At 53.2% G+C, this 22577-nt stretch overlaps 1 protein-coding gene across 1 annotated transcript in view; it reads left to right on the forward strand.

Moving 5' to 3' along the window:
- The window catches only part of LOC147086423 (uncharacterized), an 83221-nt gene that overhangs the window by 15871 nt on the left and 44773 nt on the right, over positions 1 to 22577 (forward strand). The window contains exons 3-4 of the mRNA XM_085978246.1: positions 6115 to 6181; positions 21705 to 22429. Coding sequence (XP_085834372.1) covers positions 6115 to 6181; positions 21705 to 22429 — 792 coding nt within the window. The remainder of the gene's footprint in view (positions 1 to 6114; positions 6182 to 21704; positions 22430 to 22577) is intronic.

The raw sequence follows: 22577 nt of genomic DNA on the forward strand, positions 1-22577 counted from the left end.
TCCTGTTACACACACAGTCAGTGCTGGGACACTCAGTCCTGTTACACACACAGTCAGTGCTGGGTCACTCAGTCCTGTTACACACGCAGTCAGTGCTGGGACACTCAGTCCTGTTACACACACAGTCAGTGCTGGGACACTCAGTCCTGTTACACACACAGTCAGTGCTGGGACACTCAGTCCTGTTACACACACACAGTCAGTGCTGGGACACTCAGTCCTGTTATACACACACAGTCAGTGCTGGGACAGTCAGTCCTGTTACACACACAGTCAGTGCTGGGACACTCAGTCCTGTTACACACACACAGTCAGTGCTGGGACACTCAGTCCTGTTACACACACACAGTCAGTGCTGGGACACTCAGTCCTGTTACACACACGGTCAGTGCTGGGACACTCAGTCCTGTTACACACAGTCAGTGCTGGGTCACTCGGTCCTGTTATACACAGTCACTGTTGGGACACTCAGTCCTGTTAGATATACACACACACAGTCAGTGCTGGGACACTCAGTCCTGTTACACACACACACAGTCAGTGCTGGGACACTCAGTCCTGTTACACACAGTCAGTGCTGGGACACTCGGTCCTGTTACACACACAGTTAGTGCTGGGACACTCAGTCCTGTTACACACACAGTCAGTGCTGGGACACTCAGTCCTGTTACACACACAGTCAGTGCTGGGACACTCAGTCCTGTTACACACACACAGTCAGTGCTGGGACACTCAGTCCTGTTATACACACACAGTCAGTGCTGGGACACTCAGTCCTGTTACACACACAGTCAGTGCTGGGACACTCAGTCCTGTTACACACACGGTCAGTGCTGGGACACTCAGTCCTGTTACACACAGTCAGTGCTGGGTCACTCGGTCCTGTTATACACAGTCACTGTTGGGACACTCAGTCCTGTTAGATATACACACACACAGTCAGTGCTGGGACACTCAGTCCTGTTACACACACACACAGTCAGTGCTGGGACACTCAGTCCTGTTACACACAGTCAGTGCTGGGACACTCGGTCCTGTTACACACACAGTTAGTGCTGGGACACTCAGTCCTGTTACACACACAGTCAGTGCTGGGACACTCAGTCCTGTTACACACACAGTCAGTGCTGGGACACTCAGTCCTGTTACACACACACAGTCAGTGCTGGGACACTCAGTCCTGTTATACACACACAGTCAGTGCTGGGACACTCAGTCCTGTTACACACACAGTCAGTGCTGGGACACTCAGTCCTGTTACACACACAGTCAGTGCTGGGACACTCAGTCCTGTTACACACACAGTCAGTGCTGGGACACTCAGTCCTGTTACACACACAGTCAGTGCTGGGACATTCAGTCCTGTTACACACACAGTCAGTGCTGGGACACTCAGTCCTGTTACACACACAGTCAGTGCTGGGTCACTCAGTCCTGTTACACACGCAGTCAGTGCTGGGACACTCAGTCCTGTTACACACACAGTCAGTGCTGGGACACTCAGTCCTGTTACACACACAGTCAGTGCTGGGACACTCAGTCCTGTTACACACACACAGTCAGTGCTGGGACACTCAGTCCTGTTATACACACACAGTCAGTGCTGGGACAGTCAGTCCTGTTACACACACAGTCAGTGCTGGGACACTCAGTCCTGTTACACACACACAGTCAGTGCTGGGACACTCAGTCCTGTTACACACACACAGTCAGTGCTGGGACACTCAGTCCTGTTACACACACGGTCAGTGCTGGGACACTCAGTCCTGTTACACACAGTCAGTGCTGGGTCACTCGGTCCTGTTATACACAGTCACTGTTGGGACACTCAGTCCTGTTAGATATACACACACACAGTCAGTGCTGGGACACTCAGTCCTGTTACACACAGTCAGTGCTGGGACACTCGGTCCTGTTACACACACAGTTAGTGCTGGGACACTCAGTCCTGTTACACACACAGTCAGTGCTGGGACACTCAGTCCTGTTACACACACAGTCAGTGCTGGGACACTCAGTCCTGTTACACACACACAGTCAGTGCTGGGACACTCAGTCCTGTTATACACACACAGTCAGTGCTGGGACACTCAGTCCTGTTACACACACAGTCAGTGCTGGGACACTCAGTCCTGTTACACACACAGTCAGTGCTGGGACACTCAGTCCTGTTACACACACAGTCAGTGCTGGGACACTCAGTCCTGTTACACACACAGTCAGTGCTGGGACACTCGGTCCTGTTACACACACAGTTAGTGCTGGGACACTCAGTCCTGTTACACACACAGTCAGTGCTGGGACACTCAGTCCTGTTACACACACAGTCAGTGCTGGGACACTCAGTCCTGTTATACACACACAGTCAGTGCTGGGACACTCAGTCCTGTTACACACACACAGTCAGTGCTGGGACACTCAGTCCTGTTACACACACACAGTCAGTGCTGGGACACTCAGTCCTGTTACACACACACAGTCAGTGCTGGGACACTCAGTCCTGTTACACACACACAGTCAGTGCTGGGACACTCAGTCCTGTTACACACACACAGTCAGTGCTGGGACACTCAGTCCTGTTACACACACACACAGTCAGTGCTGGGACACTCAGTCCTGTTACACACACACAGTCAGTGCTGGGACACTCAGTCCTGTTACACACACACAGTCAGTGCTGGGACACTCAGTCCTGTTACACACACACAGTCAGTGCTGGGACACTCAGTCCTGTTACACACACAGTCAGTGCAGGGACACTCAGTCCTGTTACACACACACAGTCAGTCCTGTTACACACACACAGTCAGTGCTGGGACACTCAGTCCTGTTACACACACACAGTCAGTGCTGGGACACTCAGTCCTGTTACACACACACACAGTCAATGCTGGGACACTCAGTCCTGTTACACACACAGTCAGTGCTGGGACACTCAGTCCTGTTACACACACACACAGTCAGTGCTGGGACACTCAGTCCTGTTACACACACAGTCAGTGCTGGGACACTCAGTCCTGTTACACACACAGTCAGTGCTGGGACACTCAGTCCTGTTACACACACACAGTCAGTGCTGGGACACTCAGTCCTGTTATACACACACAGTCAGTGCTGGGACACTCAGTCCTGCTACACACACACAGTCAGTGCTGGGACACTCAGTCCTGTTACACACACAGTCAGTGCTGGGACACTCAGTCCTGTTACACACACACAGTCAGTGCTGAGACACTCAGTCCTGTTACACACACAGTCTGTGCTGGGACACTCAGTCCTGTTACACACACAGTCAGTGTTGGGACACTCGGTCCTGTTACACACACAGTCAGTGCTGGGACAGTCAGTCCTGTTGTCCGCGCAGTGAATGCTGTTTCTATTGAGCTGTATATCTGAGGCCCTGATTCCACAATCCCAGCAGACCACATGAAAAAGAAATGTGGGAATTCTGAAAGTAGTAATTCAGTGATGCCAATGTTTGGTTTAGGATATCTGTCCGCCGGAGAGCCTGAGCCGTCGACAGATTCGACACTTTGATCATCTCGGGAGGACCAAAGACTATAATCTCGCCCCGCTCTGAACCAGCGATCTCACTGGCCAATCGCTGGGCGCTGTACAGACCCCGCTCGACCGATGAGTTTCGAGCGCCCGCGACCTCTGGATTCCCCAGGCCGCTTAACCCCGCGGCCACCGCACCGACTGCCTTAGCACCTGGCGATTCGAGTCACCCGCTCCTCCAACTCTCAGTAAAGCCTCACCGTGTTCGAATCGCACCCGACGGGCGGATGCTGTGAAAAGACGCAGTGTCAACGGAAAGCTTTATTTGCTTTCTCTAACTCCTGACTGTTAAGTGGGACAGATGAGATGCCCGATTAATGATTCTATTGTGTTGCCCTTTGAGAATTGGAGACTATATTACAAAACAGTAGAAGGCCAGACAAAGAGGTTCCTCTCCTAAAGAGTCTTGTCAACGTTCAGCTCCACTTTGAAGAGGCGACGCCTGGATTTTAAAATGCTTATGTTTAAATCCCTCCATAGCCTCGCCTCCCCCTCTATCTCTGTAACCTCCTTCAGTGCCAGCCGCGGCTCACTGGGTATATCTCTCACTCTCTCTCTCTCGCCTCTGAGTCAGAAGTCTGTGGGTTCAAGTCCCGCTTTAGAGACTTGAGCACATAATCCAGGCTGACACTCCCAATGCCAAACGGAGGGAGCACCGCACTGTCGGAGGGGCGGTACTGAGGGAGCGCCGCACTGTCGGAGGGGCGGTACTGAGGGAGCGCCGCACTGTCGGAGGGGCGGTACTGAGGGAGCACCGCACTGTCGGAGAGGCGGTACTGAGGGAGCGCTGCACTGTCGGAGGGGTGGTACTGAGGGAGCGCCGCACTGTCGGAGGGGTAGTACTGAGGGAGCGCCGCACTGTCGGCGGGGTGGTACTGAGGGAGCGCCGCACTGTCGGAGGGGTAGTACTGAGGGAGCTCCGCACTGTCACGGGCAGTACTGAGGGAGCGCCGCACTGTCGCAGGGGCAGTACTGAGGGAGCGCCGTACTGTCGGAGGGGCAGTACTAAGGGAGCTCCCCACTGTCGGAGGGGTAGTACTGAGGGAGCGCCGCACTGTCGCAGGGGCAGTACTGAGGGAGCGCCGTACTGTCGGAGGGGCAGTACTAAGGGAGCTCCCCACTGTCGGAGGGGTAGTACTGAGGGAGCGCCGCACTGTCGCAGGGGCAGTACTGAGGGAGCGCTGCACTGTCGGAGGGGTAGTACTGAGGGAGCTCCGCACTGTCGGAGGGGCAGTACTGAGGGAGCGCCTCACTGTCGGAGGGGCAGTACTGAGGGAGCGCCGCACTGTCGGAGGGGCAGTACTGAGGGAGCTCCGCACTGTCACAGGGGCAGTACTGAGGGAGCTCCGCAGGGGCACTACTGAGGGAGCACCGCACTGTCACGGGCAGTACTGAGGGAGTGTCGCAGGGGCAGTACTGAGGGAGCGCCGCACTGTCGGAGGGGCAGTACTGAGGGAGTGCCGCACTGTCGGAGAGGCAGTACTGAGGGAGCGCCGCACTGTCGCAGGGGCAGTACTGAGGGAGCGCCGCACTGTTGGAGGGGCAGTACTGAGGGAGCGCCGCACTGTCGGAGGGGCGGTACTGAGGGAGCGCCGCACTGTCGGAGGGGCAGTACTGAGGGAGCGCCGCACTGTCGGAGGGACAGTACTGAGGGAGCGCCGCACTGTTGGAGGGGCAGTACTGAGGGAGCGCCGCACTGTCGGAGGGGCAGTACTGAGGGAGTGCCGCACTGTCGGAGGGGCAGTACTGAGGGAGCGCCGCACTGTTGGAGGGGCAGTACTGAGGGAGCGCCGCACTGTCGGAGGGGCGGTACTGAGGGAGTGTCGGAGGGGCGGTACTGAGGGAGCGCCGCACTGTCGGAGGGGCGGTACTGAGGGAGCGCCGCACTGTCGGAGGGGCGGTACTGCTCTCTCAGGTGGACGTAAAAGATCCTACGGCCACTATTGGAAGAAGAGCAGGGGGGAGTTCTCCCCGGTTTCCTGGGGCCAATATTTATCCCTCAATCAACATCACTAAAACAGATGGTCTGGTCATTCTCACATTGCTGTTTGTGGGAGCTTGCTGTGCGCAAATTGGCTGCTGCGTTTCCTACATTACAACAGTGACCACACTTCAAAAAAAGTACTTCATTGGCTGTAAAGCGCTTTGGGACGTCCTGAGGTGGTGAAAGGCGCTGGAGAAATGCAAAATCGATCTTTCTTTTTCCTCCAGCCCCACATCCCCCCCCCCTCTGAGATATCCGCGCTCCTCCAATTCTGGCCTCTCGTGCATCCCCCGATTTCCATCACTCCACCATTGGCGGCCGTGCCTTCAGCTGCCTGGGCCCCGAGCTCTGGAATTCCCCCCCATAACCTCTCCGCCTCTCTCTCCTCCTTTCAGACCCTCCTTAAAACCAACCTCTTTGACCCAGCTCGTGTCCTAATATCGCCTTGCGGAGCTGGGTGTCTGATTTTCGTCCAGGGACGATTTGCTACGTTAAAGGCGCGGTACAGATGCAAGTCGTCGTTTGTAGTTAGCCGAGACACGGAATGACGAGGGCTCTGGTTTTCTTTTCAGGTTTTGCTGGGCGTTTGTCGGTTTTCACCTCCTGGCCATCCTACAGTGCTCCTACACCCACAGAAAGGTGAGTCTCCCCCTCTCTCCCAGCTTCGACCTGCACCTGCTGTAGCAGCAAGCTCTGCTCCGACCTTTTCCCCGAAGGGGGAAACGCTGCCGGAAATCTGAAACGAAACAGATACAGAAAATACAGGACAATATAGATGGGTTGGTTAGATGGGCAGAACAGTGACAAATGGAGTTTAACCCTGAAAATTCATTAAATATATTCATAATTCATTAAATATATTCAAGAAGGAGCTGGATATATTTCTTAAGGCTAAAGGGATCAAGGGATATGGGGAGAAGGCAGGGACAGGGTACTGAATTTGGATGATCAGCCATGATCTCATTAAATGGCGGAGCAGGCTCGAGGGGCCGAATGGCCTACTCCTGCTCCTATCTTCTATGTTTCTGTGTAAAAGTGTGAGGCGATGCATTTTGGGAGGACTAACAAGGCAAGGGAATACACAATGAATGGTGGGACCCTAGGAAAGACAGAGGATCAGAGGGACCTTGGTGTGCATGTACATAGATCCCTGAAGGCAGCAGGACAGGTAGATAAGGTGGTTAAGGCGGCATATGGGATACTTGCCTTCATTAGCCGAGGCATAGAATATAAGAGCAGGGAGGTTATGATGGAGCTGTACAAAATGCTAGTTAGGCCACAGCTGGAATACTGTGTGTAGTTCTGGTCGCCACACTATAGGAAGGATGTGATTGCATTGGAGAGGGTGCAGAGGAGATTCACCAGGATGTTACCTGGGCTGGAGTGCTTCAGCTATGAAGAGAGACCGAACAGGCTGGGGTTGTTGTCCTTAGAGCAGAGAAGGCTGAGGGGGGACCTGATTGAGGTGTACAAAATGATGAGGGGCATAGATAGGGTGGATAGAAAGGAACTTCTCCCCTTAGTAGAGGGGTCAATAACCAGGGGGCATAGTTTCAAGGTAAGGGGCAGGAGGTTTAGAGGGGATTTGAGGAAAAACTTTTTCACCCAGAGGGTGGTTGGAATCTGGAACTCACTGCCTGAAAGGGTGGTAGAGGCAGGAACCCTCACAACATTCAAGAAGCATTTAGATGAGCACTTGAAACGCCATAGCATACAAGGCTACGGACCAAGTGCTGGAAAATGGGATTAGAATAGACGGGGCTTGATGGCCGGCGCGGACACGATGGGCCGAAGGGCCTCTTTCTGTGCTGTATGACTCTCAGTCGGGGGAAGAGAGCCAGAGTTGACGTTACGGGTCGGCCTTTCCTCGGGGGGTGGCGGGGGCAGAGGAGGGAGGAGGAGAATTTATTTCAGAGTTGGCGGGGCGGGGGGAATGAGAAATTTTTTGAAATGCAGTGAGCTTTCGTGATCTGGAATGCGCTGCCTGAAAGGGCGGCGGAAACAGGTTCAATAACTTTCAAAAGCCAATCGGATAAATACTTGAAGGGGAAATATTTGGTGGGCTATTGGGGAGAGAGCGGGGGCGGGGAGTGGGACTAATTGGAGAACCCGTTCAAAGAGCCGGTACAGGCACGATGGGCCAAATGGCAGCCTCCTGTGCTGTGTGATTCTAAGTTAGAGACTCGACAGGTACAGTGAAAGCGGGGGATTTAAAACTGACCAGGCGAAGCTGTCAGATTCGAATCTTAGAAATTCACAGCGCAGAGGGAGGCCATTCGGCCCATCTTGTGCGTGATTGGCCCAACCAATTCACTGATGTCCTTCAAGGGAGGGCAACCTGCCGTCCTTACCCGGTCTGGGCCGACTCGTGACCGCAGTCCCACACCAACGTAAGTTTACTCTTAATGTCAAATGCTTCTGCTAGCGGGCGAGACCAGAACAAGAGGCCATAAATAAATCCACTAATAATAGTCACTAATAAATCCAAACAGGGAATTCAACAACAACACCTTGTATTTATATAGCGCCTTTAACCTAGTAAAGCGTCCCAAGGCGCTGCACGGGAGTATTTTAAGACAATAAATTTGACGCCGATCCACATAAGGATAAATTAGGACAGGTGACCAAAAGCTGGGTCAAAGAGGTCGGTTTTAAGGAGCGTCTTAAACATAGAAACATAGAAGATAGGAGCAGGAGTAGGCCATTCGGCCCCTCGAGCCTGCTCCGCCATTCAATGCGATCATGGCTGATCATCCAAATTCAGTACCCTGTCCCTGCCTTCTCCCCATATCCCTTGATCCCTTTAGCCTTAAGAAATATATCCAACTCCTTCTTGAATATATTTAATGAATTGGCCTCCACTGCCTTCTGTGGTAGAGAATTCCACAGGTTCACCACTCTCTGGGAGAAGAAATTCCTCCTCATCTCTGTCCTAAATGGCTTACCTTTAAAGTAGGAGAGAGAGGCGGAGAGATTTAGGGAGGGAATTCCAGAGCTCGGGGCCCAGGCGGCTGAAGGCACGGCCGCCAATGGTGGAGCGATGGGAATCAGGGGATGCTCAAGAGGGCAGAATTGGAGGAGTGCAGAGATCTGGGAGGGTTGTGGGGCTGGAGGGGGTTACAGAGATAGGGAGGGGTGTAGGGCTGGAGGGGGTTACAGAGATAGGGAGGGGTGTAGGGGCTGGAGGAGGTTACAGAGATAGGGAGGGGTGTAGGGCTGGAGGAGGTTACAGAGATAGGGAGGGGTGTAGGGCTGGAGGGGGTTACAGAGATAGGGAGGGGTGTAGGGGCTGGAGGGGGTTACAGAGATAGGGAGGGGTGTAGGGCTGGAGGGGGTTACAGAGATAGGGAGGGGTGTAGGGGCTGGAGGAGGTTACAGAGATAGGGAGGGATGTAGGGGCTGGAGGAGGTTACAGAGATAGGGAGGGGTGTAGGGGCTGGAGGAGGTTACAGAGATAGGGAGGGGTGTAGGGCTGGAGGAGGTTAGAGAGATAGGGAGGAGTGTAGGGCTGGAGGAGGTTACAGAGATAGGGAGGGGTGTAGGGCTGGAGGAGGTTACAGAGATAGGGAGGGGTGTAGGGCTGGAGGAGGTTACAGAGATGGGGAGGGGTGTAGGGCTGGAGGAGGTTACAGAGATAGGGAGGGGTGTAGGGGCTGGAGGAGGTTACGGAGATAGGGAGGGGTGTAGGGGCTGGAGGAGGTTACAGAGATAGGGAGGGGTGTAGGGCTGGAGGAGGTTACAGAGATAGGGAGGGGTGTAGGGGCTGGAGGAGGTTGCAGAAATGGGGAGGGGTGTCGGGGCTGGAGGGGGTTACAGAGATAGGGAGGGGTGTAGGGCTGGAGGAGGTTACAGAGATAGGGAGTGGTGTAGGGGCTGGAGGAGGTTACAGAGATAGGGAGGGGTGTAGGGCTGGAGGAGGTTACAGAGATAGGGAGTGGTGTAGGGGCTGGAGGGGGTTACAGAGATGGGGAGGGGTGTAGGGGCTGGAGGAGGTTACAGAGATAGGGAGGGGTGTAGGGCTAGAGGAGGTTACAGAGATAGGGAGGGGTGTAGGGCTGGAGGAGGTTACAGAGATACAGAAAAACTTGGGAAAGACAGCCAGACAGAGTGAATACACACGCTGAAGATGGGCTGCTGAATTTTTAGTGTTTAAAGTGGGGAAAAAAAAGGTTAATTTCAAGTTTAAAAAGGTTTTAAAGTTAAATTTAGCTCTAGTTAAGTTGGTTTAGTTTGTTTAGTTAAGTTTAAGTTTAGTTTAGTCTAGATTAAGTAAGGAAGGAAAAGACCACCAAAGAGACCACCAAAGGAAAAAAAACCAGAGGAAATTAGAAAAAAAAAGCCAAAGAAAAAAAAGAAATAAGGGAAAAAAATATATACAAACCAAAGAACAGCGGCCGCACGGGGCCACAGCAGCAGCAGAAGCGAGGTGACTCGGCCGCATCGGGAACCGAGGCGCGAAGGCCGCACGGAGACGCAGCGGCAGCCGGAGCGAGGAGACTCGGGGAGGCCGCTTCGGGAAACGAGGCGAATCGGGGAGGCCGCACGGAGACGCAGCGGCAGCCGGAATGAGGTGACTCGGGGAGCCCGAGCGGCGAACGAGACACAGCCCGATCGGCGGCCGCAGTCCAGCACCCGAGCGACGACCGCAGTCCAGCACCCGAGCGACGGCCGCAGTCCAGCACCCGAGCGACGACCGCAGTCCAGCACCCGAACGGCGAACGAGGCACAGCCCGAGCGGCGGCTGGGCTAGAAAGCCCGGGAAAGGCCCGAGGAGCCAGGCCCAGAGACCTCTGAGGAGAAGGGGAGCAACCAGAAGGCTTCCAGAAGCAAACCAAGACTGTGAGTACAGGGCCCAGGGAGGGAGACTGAAGCCAGGGAAAGGCCCGAGGAGCCAGGCCGAGACAGAGGCACAGAGACCTCTGAGGGGGAGGGGAACAGCCCGAAGGCACCGGGAAACAGCGGCTCACAGACCCAGACCTGAGAAGGGTGAACCCAGAAGCCGAGGCCCAGGGACCACGGGGTCGGAGAGGGGGACCGGGAAAGTTCGCGAACAGGGAGAGGGAAACACCAAACCCGGGGCCCCAGAAAAGCTTATTCTAAGATCAACAATACTTTACCAAAAATGAGCGAATCAGAAGATCCACAACAGCCCCGCTTCCAGATTCCCCCCAACACCGCAAAAAAAGCTATAAAAGCGATCAAGCATGAGCAGATGAGAGAAAAACCAGAAACACTTTTTGCTGACTGTTACAACAATGGGACAAAAAGTAACCTCATTTTCTACTCAGATCAGCCAGTGGCTTGGATCACAGCAATAAAATCACACTATACCAATGTTAAGCTAGAAAATACCGCAAATGGGTCCATAATGAAAATTAACACACCAGGAGACAGTTCAACTACGACGGTCAACGCGTACAATACCGGAACAATATTAGTGCAAGGCAACCTCGACAAATTTGCAACGGCCTTCAGGACACTGAAAAAATTAACTAAGGGGGGAAGGAACAGCCCCAGAGTGGCCCGCACTCCCCCCAACATTGACAACTTACCAGGAGAAAATCTGCCTGGTCAGGAGGTGAACGAGCCACACAGTTCAAACCAGACACTAACCCCGGGGAACCACAGCCACACGATACAACTGACAAACCCCAGCATAACTACCAGGGAGGAAGCCACACATAGTCCCCCTACCATTCCCAGCTCACCAAGAGAAGAGCAGCATAGCCAGGAAGTGAGTGAGCCCTCCAGGGCCGACCAGCCTAGCCAGGAAGTGAGTGAGCCTTCCAGGGCCGACCAGACACATACCCCGGGATCACACAGCCAGATACAACCAAAAGATAAATTTAATCAATTAGAGATAGAGATGGTTAAACTTAGAGAGGACTTCCTCAAAATGAATGACGATCAAAATCAGGAGAGGGAGAGACACAAGAGGGAGCTGAAGCTACTTGAGAACCAGGTGAATCTACTTAGGAATCAGGTGAAAGAGCTGCAGGAAAAAGAAGAGAGCCATAGAGGAGAGATAACACCATTAGACCAGCAACCAGAGGCTAGAGATAAGACAAGACAGAGCCGGACGGAACAAAAGCAACAGACACACAATACAAGGGGTGCCACACAGACCGACCAGCATACTGATTCGCAATCTTCCCCCACCACCGTGGAACCACAAGCGGGCCGCTCACAAGAGGTACGCACACACCAGACACCCCAGCCCAGCACACACACTATGAGTCCAAGCGAAAGCCACCAGACAGTAAACACAAACAAGGCTGACGTCGTAATACTCATAGACTCAAATGGGAAATTTCTATGGGAGAAAAAGCTATTCCCCAGAAGTAAAGTAGAAAAGATCTGGTGCCCAACAACAAACAGAGCCATGGGATGGCTGACCAAAGCCAGATTAGGCTCCCCCCAACACATAATAATACACACGGGCACAAATGACCTAAAGACCCAACAGAAAGAAGTAGCAACATCGCTCAGAGCAATGATTAGGAAAGCAAGCAGTACATTTCCAAACACTAGAATCACTGTTTCCACAATATTGCCGAGAACAGACTTCCAACAACAACACAATTCATGAGATAAATGCCAGCATAGCAAGAGACTGCGAATCAAACCACAACGTACACCTGGCCCAACACCCCACCCTCGATGAGGAATGTCTTTATGACCACGTCCACATCCAAAGGCAAAGAATATCGATCTTTGCTAAAGCCCTGAAGGACGTCGCTTTTAACCGGGTCCATACCCAGACTCCAAGAGGACCCCCCCCCCGACCACCAGAGGTCAGCGGGGTACATATCAAGAACACTACAAGGACCACCAACACACCAACCGAGACCAGAGAGGATCCCCATGCAAAACAACAATATCAGACCTGCACCACTCCTGTCCCACAGGGGAATAGGACTGCTCCCAGCCAGACAGAGGGAGAGATGCACAGGACGTACGCAATACCTCAGACAGAAACAATCCATTAAGAGACAATAAGCAGATGTGCAGCAGCATCTACTTCCGCCTTATGGATCAAGGACTAATTAATAGAAAGAACTGTAACCAAATTGTATTAACTTTTGTAGACAACTGATGTGATCTTTTTTTTCCCACACTTAGACACGACAAACACGTACCACTCTTTAACCTATCATAGTAAAAGATCAAACTTAACATGAAATCCTTATATATTTCGACCTGGAATATCCAAGGTCTACGCTCTTCACTGCGAGAAGTGAAAAGTAGGACCCCAGAGTTCATAGATGAAACTAAAGACCTAGATATTATCATTTTACAGGAAACTTGGTATAAAGGAAAAGGACACACTGGCTGTCCCCAAGGGTACACTGAGCTGGTGGTCCCCTCCAATAAATTACCAAGTGTAACCCAAGGCAGAGACTCCGGAGGCATACTGATCTGGTTTAAAACAGAACTTAAGAATTACATCAAATTTATAAAAAAGGGTGAAAACCATATGTGGCTCAAACTTGAGAGGGAGATTATCTCAAACACCCAAGATGTTTACATTTGCGCACTTTATATCCCTCCAATCGATTCCCCGTACTTTAAAGAGGACACCTTCTCCAACATGGAGGGGGAAATTATCCAATACCAGGCCCAGGGGAACGTGTTGATCTGTGGGGACCTCAATTCAAGAACGGGCGAAGAACCAGACTTCACCAATAATCAGGGAAACAATTACGTTTTCGGGAATAACCACTTTGACATCCCTTCCCTTCCATACAGGCATAACTGCGACAAGCAGTCAAATACCAACGGTAAACAGCTACTACAGCTCTGTCGAAACCTGGGTCTGTACATTGTCAATGGTAGGTTCATAGGAGACCTCCTAGGAAGATCGACCTATTGCTCACCTCTTGGCTGCAGCACAGTAGACTATATGATTACAGACTTAGACCCATCCTCTTTCAGAGCATTCACAGTCAAACCACAAACAACACTGTCAGATCACAGTCAAATTACTATGTTCCTCAAAAAGACAGAAACAAACAACATAGAAACACAACCCAGTAAACTGTACAACACCAAAAAATCGTACAGATGGGCCAAAAACGACACGGAAAAATACCAGAAAACAATTAGTAATGCATCAACTCAAGCTCTCTTAGACACCTTTCTGGATAACATATACACTCACAATAAAGAAGGCGTAAACCGGGCAGTTAGTAAACTAAACAATATTTTTGATAATTTGGCAACAAATGCAAACTTGAAAGCTCGCAAGAACAAACCCAAAACAAAAAACTATGAAAAATGGTTTGACCGAGATTGCCATAACATGAGGAAAAAACTTAGAAAAATATCAAACCAAAAACACAGACATCCAGAAAACGAGGAACTACGCCTTACTTATTGTCAGACACTAACACAATACAGAAACACACTCAGAACCAAAAAAGAGCAATATATTAAGAATACACTCAGCTCCATGGAGGAATCCATTGATTCCAATTGTTTCTGGGAAAACTTGAAAACACTACACAAAAAACAACACGACGATTTGGCCATTCAAAATGGGGACACATGGGTAAACCACTTTGAAAAATTATACCAGAAAAACACACTAAGACCAGAGCAACGCCAAATATGCAAAAAACTGGAAAAGCTAGAAATGGCCATAAAAGATAACCAAAACCCGCTGGACGCCATAATAACAGAAAAAGAACTTCTTGAAAAACTCAAGGACCTGCGACCAGGAAAAGCCTGCGGGACAGACGGCATACTAAACGAGATGGTTAAACACACAGACAACAAAATGAAACTGGCTATCCTAAAACTCTTCAACTTGGTTCTGAGTGTCGGTTATTTCCCTGATATCTGGAACAAAGGACTCATAACGCCCATATACAAAAGTGGGGACAAAATCGACCCAAACAACTATCGAGGCATCTGTGTAAACAGTAACCTGGGGAAGGTATTCTGTAGCATCATAAACAAAAGACTTATAAACTTCCTTGAGGAGCACAATGTCTTGAGTAAAAGCCAAATTGGATTCCTGCCAAACTATAGAACATCCGATCATATCTTCACCCTACAGACCCTAATTGACAAACACGTTCACCATAACAAAAGCAAAATCTACGCATGCTTTGTAGATTTCCAGAAGGCTTGAGACTCCATCTGGCATGACGGTTTATTCCTGAAACTTATTGAAAGTGGGGTAGGAGGGAAAACATATGATGTAATTAAATCAATGTATACAAACAACAAATGTGCAGTTAAAATTGGAGACAAACAAACAAAATACTTCCCACAGGGGCGGGGGGTGACGCAGGGCTCGCCAATCTCACCGACACTCTTTAATATTTACATAAATGGATTGGCAAAACTACTTGAACAATCTACAGCACCCGGCCTCACCCTATATGAATCCAAGGTTAAATTCCTCCTCTATGCAGACGACCTGGTTCTGCTGTCACCTACTAAAGAGGGGCTACAGCAAAACCTGGACCTGCTGGAGTCATACTGCCAGACTTGGGCCCTGACAATAAATCCCCAAAAAACCAAAGTCCTTGTGTTCCAGCAAAGATCCAAACATCAGGGACCCAAAATAAATTTCACAGTAGGAACAACCAAAATTGAACAAACCACTAACTACACATACTTGGGCATAAAAATCAGTTCTACGGGAAACTTCAAACTGGCTGTGAATGAACTGAAAGAGAAAGCAAGAAGGGCTTTCTATGCCATCAAAAAATCAATCCAAATAGAAATCCCAATTAGCATTTGGCTCAAAATTTTCAAATCAGTAATTGAACCAATTGCACTCTATGGCAGTGAGGTATGGGGACCGCTAACTCAACAAGAATTTGCAAAATGGGACAAACACCCAATTGAGATCCTACATGCAGAATTCTGTAAAAGTATCCTCCGGACTCAAAGGAAAACAGTAAACAATGCATGCAGGGCGGAACTAGGCCAATATCCATTAATAATCACTATCCAAAAAAGAGCCACCAAATTTTGGAATCACCTACAAATGAGCAATCCCCAATGCTATCACTACGACGCCCTGAAATGCCAAGAGCTGACCATAAAGAAGAATACCCTCAGTCAACTAGTCCTGGGACTCAGTGAAGTAACTACTAACAATACTAACAATAACCAGCCCCAGGACAGTGACAGGGTAACACAAAGAATTCGACCCAACACAATCGTCGCTAAGCAAAAGGAAAAATATCTGACATATTGGGCAGAAACAACAAAAACCCAAAGCAAACTCAATTGCTACTTGGCCCTAAACAGACAACACAACATAGCTGATTACCTGACCATGGTAAAGGATAACAAACTGAGAAGAACCTTGACAAGGTACAGACTTAGCGAACATAGCCTAGCGATCGAAAAAGGCAGACACAGGCAGACCAGGCTGCCAAGAGAGGACAGGATATGCTCTCACTGCAGTCAGGGAGTGGTGGAGACAGAGATGCACTTCCTCACAGCTTGTGGAAAATATCAGGGCATCAGGGAGAATTTCTACCAAAAATTCTCACAAATATGCCATGAATTCAGAAATCTGAATGACAACCAAAAACTCCCATTCCTACTGGGAGAGGAGAGAAGCTGTATAACACTGGCGGCACACTATGTTACAGCTTGCCATGAACAGAGGGACAACCAGTAAACTAAGAAAAGAATATATATAAACAATGCGAATGTATATTTATACACTCAGGGATATACCTGTTTATACACTGTATGAATAGAACTGCGTTTGTGTGCTAAACCATAAATGTATTTTGATGCTTTGGCAACATAAGATGTAACTTATCATGCCAATAAAGCGATTTGAATTGTGAATTGTGATAGGGAGGGGTGTAGGGCTGGAGGGGGTTACAGAGATAGGGAGAGGTGTAGGGGCTGGAGGGGGTGACAGAGATAGGGAGGGGTCGAGGAGGCCATGGAGGGGATTTGAAGACGAGGATGAGGATTTTAAAATCACGCCGTTGCCAGACCGGGAGCCAATGTAGGTCAGCGAGCAACAGCGGGGTGATGGGTGAACGGGACTCGCCGCGAGTTGGGCAGGAGTTTTGGATGAGCTGAAGTTTAGGGAAGGTGGGAGGTCGGCGAGGAGTGTGCTGGAATAGTCGGAGTCTGGAGGTGAGGATCGGCATGGACCAGGGTTTCGACAGCGGGAACGTTAATAAAACTGTTGTCGACGTCCCACTGACTTGGAGGGGACGGTTCACTGTCTCGGGGCGGGGAACCTGTGCGAGTGGCCCACTCGCCGAGCAGGGAAGTTCTGGAGCTCGAAGGGTTAACCGCACGTTGCCACGACGACAGCCAGGCCCCCGGGGAGTCTGTATTGTCACTTGCTCGTCCTTTGTGTTCCGTGCCCGCAGAGACTGTGGACTGTGGCTGGTGGGAGGTGTGGGGCCCTCGGTCATTAACAGGGACTGCAGGAGAATCCCGCACTAGTCTGGCTAACCTTCCAAAGCAGCGCCTTTGGGCTTCGGGGAGGGAAGGGGGACCCGTAAGCATCAATCTGGCTGCATTGCCATGAGCCACCCAGAGATGAAAAGGGACGGCCGTATTTCTCTCGACCTCCCAGTCCCGATAGGTCACCAGCAGTCAGGGCAGATTGACAGCGATGATCTGGCACTGACTGAAATAAAATGCAAAAATGTCATTCGCTTTTCCTCTTGGGGGGAGGAGGAGGAGGAGGGGCGAGGGGGAAACAGAGGTGGGCAAGAGGGGGAGGAGGACGAGGAGAGGGGGAACGGGGAGGGGAAAGGAGGGAATGTGGGTGGGGGAGGGAGGTGGGAATGTGAGGGAGGTGGGAAAGAGGAAACGGGGAGAGGGAGGAGGAGTTGGGGAGGAGGAGGAGGAATGATGATGGGAGGGGGAATGGGGGGACTGTGATGAGGGGGCTGAGGGAGGTGGGAAGGAGGGAATGTGAGGAGGGGGATGAGGGAGGTGGGAAGGAGAGAATGTGAGGAGGGGGATGAGGGAGGTGGGAAGGAGGGAATGTGAGGAGGGGGATGAGGGAGGTGGGAAGGAGGGGATGAGGGAGGTGGGAAGGAGGGAATGTGAGGAGGCGGGTGAAGGAGGTGGGAAGGAGGGAATGTGAGGAGGGGCCAATGAAGATGGGAAGGAGGGAATGTGAGGGGGGCGAGGGAGGTGGGAACGAGGGAATGTGAGGAGGGAGGTGGGAAGGAGGGAATGTGAGGAGGGAGGTGGGAAGGAGGGAATGTGAGGAGGGAGGTGGGAAGGAGGGAATGTGAGGGAGGTGGGAAGGAGGGAATGTGAGGAGGGAGGTGGGAAGGAGGGAATGTGAGGAGGGGGGTGAGGGAGGTGGGAAGGAGGGAATGTGAGGAGGGGGCCAATGAAGGTGGGAAGGAGGGAATGTGAGGAGGGGCGAGGGAGGTGGGGGGCGAGGGAGGTGGGAAGGAGGGAATGTGAGGAGGGAGGTGAGGGAGGTGGGAAGGAGGGAATGTGAGGAGGGGGGTGAGGGAGGTGGGAAGGAGGGAATGTGAGGAGGGGCGAGGGAGGTGGGAAGGAGGGAATGTGAGGAGGGGCGAGGGAGGTGGGAAGGAGGGAATGTGAGGAGGGGGGTGAGGGAGGTGGGAAGGAGGGAATGTGAGGAGGGGCGAGGTAGGTGGGAAGGAGGGAATGTGAGGAGGGGCCAAGGGAGGTGGGAAGGAGGGAATGTGAGGAGGGCCAAGGGAGGTGGGAAGGAGGGAATGTGAGGAGGGGCAAGGGAGGTGGGAAGGAGGGAATGTGAGGAGGGGGGTGAGGGAGGTGGGAAGGAGGGAATGTGAGGAGGGGCGAGGGAGGTGGGAAGGAGGGAATGTGAGGAGGGGGCCAAGGGAGGTGGGAAGGAGGGAACAGGGAGAAGAGGAGGGGGAATGAGGGTGTGGAAGAAGGGAGGGTGGAGAGGGAGGATAAGAGAGGGGGAGAAAGCCTAAATGTGCAACTTTCTAGATGATTGGCAGCAGGTTTTCAGGGGAGGCTGAGGGGAGTTGGTACCCTCCTAATTTCTTCACTCGGAGGGCGGTGAATCTTTGGAATTCTCTGCCCCAGAGGGCTGTGGAGGCTCAGTCGTTGAGTATATTCAAGGCCGAGATCGATAGATTTTTGGACTCTAGGGGAATCGAGGGATATGGAGATCGGGCGGGAAAGTGGAGTTGAGGTCGAAGATCAGCCGTGATCTTATTGAATGGCGGAGCAGGCTCGAGGGGCCGAATGGCCGACTCCTGCTCCTAATTCTGATGTTCTTATAGTGACACAATGCACCGTGTGTCTGTGTCACTTTATCAGGTGGTTAAACCCCTCTCACTAAGTTCCATGTTGCTCCCCTGTCTCCTCTCCTGAAGGCACTGCACCCAAGTCCGGGTCATTAGTGTCTGTTGGAAAGAGCAGTGGTCCTAATATCGACCCCATTGGAACACCACCACCACCAACAACAGTTATACAGCGTCTAGTAAAATTAAAATTAACATAATAAAACGTCCCAGTGCTCTTCAGTGGAGCAATTATCAAACAAAATCTGACACCGAGCCCCATAAGGAGATATTAGGACAGGTGACCAAAAGCTGGGTCGAAGAGGCAGGTTTTAAGGAGCGTCTTAAAGGAGGAGAGAGAGGCGGAGAGGTATAGGGAGGGAATTCCAGAGCTCGGGGCCCAGGCGGTTGAAGGCACGGCCGCCAATGGTGGAGCGATGGAAATCGGGGGATGCGCAAGAGGCCAGAATTGGAGGAGCGCAGAGATCTCGGAGGGTTGTAGGGGCCGGAGGAGGTTACAGAGATAGGGAGGGGTTGTAGGGCCCGGAGGAGGTTACAGAGATAGGGAGGGGTGTAGGGGCTGGAGGAGGTTACAGAGATAGTGAGGGGTGTAGGGGCTGGAGGAGGTTACAGAGATAGCAGGGGTGTAGGGGCTGGAGGGGGTTCCAGAGATGGGGAGGGGTGTAGGGCTGGAGGGGGTTACAGAGATGGGGAGGGGTGTAGGGCTGGAGGGGGTTACAGAGATGGGGAGGGGTGTAGGGCTGGAGGGGGTTACAGAGATGGGGAGGGGTGTAGGGCTGGAGGAGGTTGCAGAGATAGGGAGGGGTGTAGGGGCTGGAGGAGGTTACAGAGATAGGGAGGGGTGTAGGGCTAGAGGGGGTTACAGAGATAGGGAGGGGTGTGGGGGCTGGAGGGGGTTACAGAGATAGGGAGGGGTGTAGGGGCTGGAGGGGGTTACAGAGATAGGGAGGGGTGTAGGGGCTGGAGGGGGTTACAGAGATAGGGAGGGGTGTAGGGCTGGAGGAGGTTACAGAGATAGGGAGGGGCGTAGGGCTGGAGGGGGTTACAGAGATAGGGAGGGGTGTAGGGGCTGGAGGGGGTTACAGAGATAGGGAGGGGTGTAGGGCTGGAGGGAGGTTACAGAGATAGGGAGGGGTGTAGGGCTGGAGGGAGGTTACAGAGATAGGGAAGGGCGAGGAGGCCATGGAGGGATTTGAAAACAAGGATGAGAATTTTAAAATCGAGGCGTTGCCGGACCGGGAGCCAGTGCAGGTCAGCGAGCACAGGGGGTGATGGGTGAACGGGACTGGGTGTGAGTTAGGACACGGGGCAGTGAGCACAGGGAGTGATGGGTGAACGGGACTGGGTGTGAGTTAGGACACGGGGCAGTGAGCACAGGGGGTGATGGGTGAATGGGACTGGGGGTGAGTTAGGACACGGGGCAGTGAGCACAGGGGGTGATGGGTGAACGGGACTGGGTGTGAGTTAGGACACGGGGCAGTGAGCACAGGGGGTGATGGGTGAACGGGACTGGGTGCGAGTTAGGACACGGGGCAGTGAGCACAGGGGGTGATGGGTGAACGGGACTGGGTGTGAGTTAGGACACGGGGCAGTGAGCACAGGGGGTGATGGGTGAACGGGACTGGGTGTGAGTTAGGACACGGGGCAGTGAGCACAGGGGGTGATGGGTGAACGGGACTGGGTGTGAGTTAGGACACGGGGCAGTGAGCACAGGGGGTGATGGGTGAACGGGACTGGGTGTGAGTTAGGACACGGGGCAGTGAGCACAGAGGGGTGATGGGTGAACGGGACTCGGTGAGAGTTAGGACACAGGGGCAGTGAGCACAGGCTGATGGGTGAACCGGACTGGGTGTGAGTTAGGACACGGGGAGTGAGCACAGGGGGTGATGGGTGAACGGGACTGGGTGTGAGTTAGGACACGGGGCAGTGAGCACAGGGGGGATGGGTGAACGGGACTGGGTGTGAGTTAGGACACGGGGGCAGTGAGCACAGTGGGTGATGGGTGAACGGGACTGGGTGTGAGTTAGGACACGGGGCAGTGAGCACAGGGGGGTGATGGGTGTACGGGACGGTGCGAGTTAGGACACGGGGCAGTGAGCACAGGCGGTGATGGGTGAACTGGACTGGGTGTGAGTTAGGACACGGGGCAGTGAGCACAGGGGGTGATGGGTGAACGGGACTGGGTGCGAGTTAGGACACGGGGCAGTGAGCACAGGCGGTGATGGGTGAACTGGACTGGGTGTGAGTTAGGACATGGGGCAGTGAGTACAGGGGGTGATGGGTGAACGGGACTGGGTGTGAGTTAGGACACGGGGCAGTGAGCACAGGGGGTGATGGGTGAACGGGACTGGGTGTGAGTTAGGACACGGGGCAGTGAGCACAGGGGGTGATGGGTGAACGGGACTGGGTGTGAGTTAGGACACGGGGCAGTGAGCACGGGGTGATGGGTGAACGGGACTGGGTGTGAGTTAGGACACGGGGGACAGAGAGCACAGGGAGTGATGGGTGAACGGGACTGGGTGAGAGTTAGGACACGGGGCAGTGAGCACAGGGGGTGATAGGTGAACGGGACTGGGTGTGAGTTAGGACACGGGGCAGTGAGCACAGGGGGTGATGGGTGAACGGGACTGGGTGTGAGTTAGGACACGGGGCAGTGAGCACGGGGTGATGGGTGAACGGGACTGGGTGTGAGTTAGGACACGGGGGACAGAGAGCACAGGGGGTGATAGGTGAACGGGACTGGGTGTGAGTTAGGACATGGGGCAGTGAGCACAGGGGGTGATGGGTGAACGGGACTGGGTGTGAGTTAGGACACGGGGGCAGCGGGAGTTTTCGATGCACATCTCCCTTGCGTTGGGAAAAGTTTCCCTCACTCACTCTCATTGTCTCTCCAGGTCCCTCAGCGGATCTCGAGGCAGGCGGTGGATGCACACGAGACGGTGGATGGAGTTCCGGGGGTCTGGAGTTCTTGGGGCCCGTGGTCGGCCTGCTCCAGCTCCTGTGGGATCGGAATTGCCCAGCAGTCCCGCCGGTGCCTGCCGCAGGAGCCCGAGAGTCAGCAGTGGACTCTTCAACCAAGGCGGCCGCACTCGCAGGCCCGGCCTCCCCACGGCGAAAGCCCGTGGGCTCCGTATTCCGGACGGGCCATCTCCGCCCTGAAGCCCAGCTACCCCCTCCACGTGGACAGCGACGCCCCAGCCTTCCCCCGCGGGCTGTCCCCGCCGCACCAGGCACAGCAAGAGGCCGCCGGCCGCCAGGGAGGGGGGCCACCCGACCAGCACTCGCTCCCGCTGTACGGCGACGGCAGCGCGTACGGGCACGGGCGCCCAAGCGACGGGGAGCGGGCGTCAGCCGAGGGCTACGGGCAGCCGTCCAATCGCGAATCGGTCCCTCTTTACCGGCCGGGTCAACTGTCCAATCACGACCGGCAGCGGCTCCCAGCCAGTTACGGGGCTCAACGTCTGATCGTGCGGGACTCCAGACCGCTCTACGCCCCTGAAGGTTCGACCACGCAGGGCTCGGGCTCTCCGCCGAGACCGCGAACTGCGGCAAACTGGAGACCCTCGACGGGCAACAGGAGATCTCCGATGATGAGGCAGGAGCTTCGCTTGTCCAACAGGTAAGCTTCCTTCAATCCTGGTCCGGTAACGCCTCGATTTTAAAATTCTCATCCATGTCTTCAGATCCCTCCTCCCCATCTCTGTAACCCCCTCCAGCCCCTACACCGCTCCCCGTCTCTGTAACCTCCTCCCTATCTCTGTAACCTC

The sequence above is a fragment of the Somniosus microcephalus genome, unplaced genomic scaffold (genome assembly GCF_052327205.1).
Source record: "Somniosus microcephalus isolate GS21.2 unplaced genomic scaffold, FLI_Smic_1.0 unresolved_chr7, whole genome shotgun sequence".
Classification (NCBI taxonomy): domain Eukaryota; kingdom Metazoa; phylum Chordata; class Chondrichthyes; order Squaliformes; family Somniosidae; genus Somniosus; species Somniosus microcephalus.